Below are 4,448 nucleotides of genomic sequence, written 5' to 3'. Positions count from 1 at the left end.
TTTTTTTTTTTTTATAAATTTTCAAAAAAAAGGCCTGTAGAGCCTTAACTTGTTAATTCTGGGTGGATCAGTTTTTTGTCATGTTTTGTGCGTTACTGCTTTTGCTCGCCCATTTAAGTAGATGCTTATAGTGCAGTAGTTTTTTTAGGGGCTAAATGAGGGGTCGCCCAAACTCAATTTTTTTTTTTTTAAATTTTCAAAAAAAGGCCTTGGTTACAAGCCTTACTTTTTATTCTGGGTGAAGTCATTTGTTTGGGCATTTTTTGTGCCTTACTGCTTTCTTAGCCCCATTTAAGTATGTGCATTATATTTGCAGTAGTTTTTAGGGTCTAATGATGGTCCTAACTCAATTTTTTTTTTTTGAAATTTTCAAAAAAAAATGCCTTGTTATAGCCTTACTTTTTATTTTGGGTGATTTTAGTTTTTTGTCATTTTTTGTGCCTTACTGCTTTCTTAGCCCCATTTAAGTATGTGCATTATATTTGCAGTAGTTTTTAGGGTCTAATGATGGTCCTAACTCAATTTTTTTTTTTTTGAAATTTCAAAAAAAAATGCCTTGTTATAGCCTTACTTTTTATTTTGGGTGATTTTAGTTTTTTGTCATTTTTTGTGCCTTACTGCTTTCTTAGCCCCATTTAAGTATGTGCATTATATTTGCAGTAGTTTTTAGGGTCTAATGATGGTCCTAACTCAATTTTTTTTTTTTTTGAAATTTTCAAAAAAAAATGCCTTGTTATAGCCTTACTTTTTATTTTGGGTGATTTTAGTTTTTTGTCATTTTTTGTGCCTTACTGCTTTCTTAGCCCATTTAAGTATGTGCATTATATTTGCAGTAGTTTTTAGGGTCTAATGATGGTCCTAACTCAATTTTTTTTTTTTTTTAAATTTTCAAAAAAAATGCCTTGTTATAGCCTTACTTTTTATTTTGGGTGATTTTAGTTTTTTGTCATTTTTTGTGCCTTACTGCTTTCTTAGCCCCATTTAAGTATGTGCATTATATTTGCAGTAGTTTTTAGGGTCTAATGATGGTCCTAACTCAATTTTTTTTTTTTTTGAATTTTTCAAAAAAAATGCCTTGTTATAGCCTTACTTTTTATTTTGGGTGATTTTAGTTTTTTGTCATTTTTTGTGCCTTACTGCTTTCTTAGCCCCATTTAAGTATGTGCATTATATTTGCAGTAGTTTTTAGGGTCTAATGATGGTCCTAACTCAATTTTTTTTTTTTTTGAAATTTTCAAAAAAAATGCCTTGTTATAGCCTTACTTTTTATTTTGGGTGATTTTAGTTTTTTGTCATTTTTTGTGCCTTACTGCTTTCTTAGCCCCATTTAAGTATGTGCATTATATTTGCAGTAGTTTTTAGGGTCTAATGATGGTCCTAACTCAATTTTTTTTTTTTTTGAAAATTTCAAAAAAAATGCCTTGTTATAGCCTTACTTTTTATTTTGGGTGATTTTAGTTTTTTGTCATTTTTTGTGCCTTACTGCTTTCTTAGCCCCATTTAAGTATGTGCATTATATTTGCAGTAGTTTTTAGGGTCTAATGATGGTCCTAACTCAATTTTTTTTTTTTTTGAAATTTTCAAAAAAAATGCCTTGTTATAGCCTTACTTTTTATTTTGGGTGATTTTAGTTTTTTGTCATTTTTTGTGCCTTACTGCTTTCTTAGCCCCATTTAAGTATGTGCATTATATTTGCAGTAGTTTTTAGGGTCTAATGATGGTCTTAACTCAATTTTTTTTTTTTTTGAAATTTTCAAAAAAAATGCCTTGTTATAGCCTTACTTTTTATTTTGGGTGATTTTAGTTTTTTGTCATTTTTTGTGCCTTACTGCTTTCTTAGCCCCATTTAAGTATGTGCATTATATTTGCAGTAGTTTTTAGGGTCTAATGATGGTCCTAACTCAATTTTTTTTTTTTTTGAAATTTTCAAAAAAAATGCCTTGTTATAGCCTTACTTTTTATTTTGGGTGATTTTAGTTTTTTGTCATTTTTTGTGCCTTACTGCTTTCTTAGCCCCATTTAAGTATGTGCATTATATTTGCAGTAGTTTTTAGGGTCTAATGATGGTCCTAACTCAATTTTTTTTTTTTTTGAAATTTTCAAAAAAAATGCCTTGTTATAGCCTTACTTTTTATTTTGGGTGATTTTAGTTTTTTGTCATTTTTTGTGCCTTACTGCTTTCTTAGCCCCATTTAAGTATGTGCATTATATTTGCAGTAGTTTTTAGGGTCTAATGATGGTCCTAACTCAATTTTTTTTTTTTTTGAAATTTTCAAAAAAAATGCCTTGTTATAGCCTTACTTTTTATTTTGGGTGATTTTAGTTTTTTGTCATTTTTTGTGCCTTACTGCTTTCTTAGCCCCATTTAAGTATGTGCATTATATTTGCAGTAGTTTTTAGGGTCTAATGATGGTCCTAACTCAATTTTTTTTTTTTTGAAATTTTCAAAAAAAATGCCTTGTTATAGCCTTACTTTTTATTTTGGGTGATTTTAGTTTTTTGTCATTTTTTGTGCCTTACTGCTTTCTTAGCCCATTTAAGTATGTGCATTATATTTGCAGTAGTTTTTAGGGTCTAATGATGGTCCTAACTCAATTTTTTTTTTTTTGAAATTTTCAAAAAAAATGCCTTGTTATAGCCTTACTTTTTATTTTGGGTGATTTTAGTTTTTTGTCATTTTTTGTGCCTTACTGCTTTCTTAGCCCCATTTAAGTATGTGCATTATATTTGCAGTAGTTTTTAGGGTCTAATGATGGTCCTAACTCAATTTTTTTTTTTTTTTTGAAATTTTCAAAAAAAATGCCTTGTTATAGCCTTACTTTTTATTTTGGGTGATTTTAGTTTTTTGTCATTTTTTGTGCCTTACTGCTTTCTTAGCCCCATTTAAGTATGTGCATTATATTTGCAGTAGTTTTTAGGGTCTAATGATGGTCCTAACTCAATTTTTTTTTTTTTGAAATTTTCAAAAAAAATGCCTTGTTATAGCCTTACTTTTTATTTTGGGTGATTTTAGTTTTTTGTCATTTTTTGTGCCTTACTGCTTTCTTAGCCCCATTTAAGTATGTGCATTATATTTGCAGTAGTTTTTAGGGTCTAATGATGGTCCTAACTCAATTTTTTTTTTTTTTGAAATTTTCAAAAAAAATGCCTTGTTATAGCCTTACTTTTTATTTTGGGTGATTTTAGTTTTTTGTCATTTTTTGTGCCTTACTGCTTTCTTAGCCCCATTTAAGTATGTGCATTATATTTGCAGTAGTTTTTAGGGTCTAATGATGGTCCTAACTCAATTTTTTTTTTTTTTGAAATTTTCAAAAAAAAATGCCTTGTTATAGCCTTACTTTTTATTTTGGGTGATTTTAGTTTTTTGTCATTTTTTGTGCCTTACTGCTTTCTTAGCCCCATTTAAGTATGTGCATTATATTTGCAGTAGTTTTTAGGGTCTAATGATGGTCCTAACTCAATTTTTTTTTTTTTTGAAATTTTCAAAAAAAATGCCTTGTTATAGCCTTACTTTTTATTTTGGGTGATTTTAGTTTTTTGTCATTTTTTGTGCCTTACTGCTTTCTTAGCCCCATTTAAGTATGTGCATTATATTTGCAGTAGTTTTTGGGGTCTAATGATGGTCCTAACTCAATTTTTTTTTTTTTTGAAATTTTCAAAAAAAATGCCTTGTTATAGCCTTACTTTTTATTTTGGGTGATTTTAGTTTTTTGTCATTTTTTGTGCCTTACTGCTTTCTTAGCCCCATTTAAGTATGTGCATTATATTTGCAGTAGTTTTTAGGGTCTAATGATGGTCCTAACTCAATTTTTTTTTTTTTTGAAATTTTCAAAAAAAAATGCCTTGTTATAGCCTTACTTTTTATTTTGGGTGATTTTAGTTTTTTGTCATTTTTTGTGCCTTACTGCTTTCTTAGCCCCATTTAAGTATGTGCATTATATTTGCAGTAGTTTTTAGGGTCTAATGATGGTCCTAACTCAATTTTTTTTTTTTTTGAAATTTTCAAAAAAAATGCCTTGTTATAGCCTTACTTTTTATTTTGGGTGATTTTAGTTTTTTGTCATTTTTTGTGCCTTACTGCTTTCTTAGCCCCATTTAAGTATGTGCATTATATTTGCAGTAGTTTTTAGGGTCTAATGATGGTCCTAACTCAATTTTTTTTTTTTTTGAAATTTTCAAAAAAAATGCCTTGTTATAGCCTTACTTTTTATTTTGGGTGATTTTAGTTTTTTGTCATTTTTTGTGCCTTACTGCTTTCTTAGCCCATTTAAGTATGTGCATTATATTTGCAGTAGTTTTTAGGGTCTAATGATGGTCCTAACTCAATTTTTTTTTTTTTTGAAATTTTCAAAAAAAATGCCTTGTTATAGCCTTACTTTTTATTTTGGGTGATTTTAGTTTTTTGTCATTTTTTGTGCCTTTCTGCTTTCTTAGCCCCATTTAAGTAT

At 28.6% G+C, this 4,448-nt stretch overlaps 1 protein-coding gene across 1 annotated transcript in view; it reads left to right on the top strand.

The window, feature by feature from the left end:
- Nucleotides 1-48, top strand: part of alg5 (ALG5 dolichyl-phosphate beta-glucosyltransferase) — a 6,531-nt gene extending 6,483 nt beyond the window's left edge. The window contains exon 10 of the mRNA XM_028467266.1: nucleotides 33-48. Coding sequence (XP_028323067.1) covers nucleotides 33-48 — 16 coding nt within the window. The remainder of the gene's footprint in view (nucleotides 1-32) is intronic.
- The last annotated feature ends 4,400 nt before the right edge of the window (nucleotides 49-4,448 follow it).

The sequence above is a fragment of the Gouania willdenowi genome, chromosome 14 (assembly GCF_900634775.1).
Source record: "Gouania willdenowi chromosome 14, fGouWil2.1, whole genome shotgun sequence".
Lineage (NCBI taxonomy): Eukaryota > Metazoa > Chordata > Actinopteri > Blenniiformes > Gobiesocidae > Gouania > Gouania willdenowi.
This window is presented reverse-complemented; position numbering and strand designations above follow the sequence as displayed.